The 1,104-nt window shown below is 36.6% G+C and overlaps 1 protein-coding gene across 1 annotated transcript; it reads left to right on the top strand.

Annotated features, from left to right (window-relative positions):
• The first annotated feature begins 264 nt into the window (after window positions 1-264).
• Window positions 265-825, top strand: LOC116120947 (secreted RxLR effector protein 161-like). Its single transcript, XM_031406925.1, has one exon. It carries the CDS (start codon window positions 265-267, stop codon window positions 823-825), a length of 561 nt encoding a protein of 186 aa, XP_031262785.1.
• Window positions 826-1,104: the final 279 nt, after the last annotated feature.

Below are 1,104 nucleotides of genomic sequence, written 5' to 3'. Positions count from 1 at the left end.
AGTAATTATGATACCTACTTTTATTTCTCTTTGAGTGATAACATGCCCATTTTCTTACTGCTGTATGTGGATTATATGCTATTAATAAGTAAGTCTAAGGATAAAATACTTGAACTAAAGGGCAAACTAAGTTCTAAATTTAGCATGAAAGACTTAGGAACTGCTAAGAAAATTTTGGGTATGGTTGTAAATAGAAATAGAAGGAACTTTGCATTGAAAATACATCAGCATTCATATTTGTAGAAATTGGTTGATAGATTTGGTATGTCTAGGTCAAAGCTGGTTTCTATGCCTTTAGCCAGCCACTTCATGTTGAATAAAGCCCAATGTCCAAAAACTGATGCTGAATTGATTAAAATGGAGTCTGTACCATATGCTAATGCTATAGGATCTGTTATGTATGCAATGATTAGTACTAGGCTTGATTTTTCATTTGCCATATCCATGTTAAGTAGATTTATGTCCAATCCTGGGGCTGAACATTGGACTACTTTAAAATGGGTGATTAAATACATTAACAATACACTATGGGTTGGATTAGAATATGGAAAAAAGGGTACTTCACTTGATTTGGTTGGTTTTGTAGATTCTGACTTTGCAGTTGATAAAAACACAAGGAAATCCACCACTTCTTACTACTTTACCCTTAGAGGAAACTACATAAGCTGGAAATCACAACTGCAACCCATTGTGGCTCTCTCATCGACAGAAGTCGAGTACATTGCAATTGCAAAATGCGAATGTGTTCAAGGAGGCAGTATGGTTAAAGGGAATCCTATCAGAGGCAACTTTGATAGATGGAAAGGTGACAATCTACTCAGATAGCCAGAGTGCGATCTACTTGAGTAAAAATCTTGTTTACCACGAAAGAACCAAGCATGTGGATGTACGCTACCATTTTGTGAGGGACTTGGCGGCTTCGAGTGAAATTGATTTGAAAAAGATGGTTATAGAAGACAATCCAGCCGATATGGGTACTAAGGTAGTTACAACAGCCAAATTCAAGCACTACTTGAATTTGTTGTTTATAACCTAGGCTAGAGCATTAGAGCAATGACGGACTTGGATTTGAGTGAGTTGCACTGATTAATGGTTGCTAGGATG

The sequence above is a fragment of the Pistacia vera genome, unplaced genomic scaffold (assembly GCF_008641045.1).
Source record: "Pistacia vera cultivar Batoury unplaced genomic scaffold, PisVer_v2 Contig951, whole genome shotgun sequence".
Classification (NCBI taxonomy): domain Eukaryota; kingdom Viridiplantae; phylum Streptophyta; class Magnoliopsida; order Sapindales; family Anacardiaceae; genus Pistacia; species Pistacia vera.
Note: the sequence above shows the minus strand (reverse complement) of the source record. Positions and strands in the feature narration are given on the sequence as shown.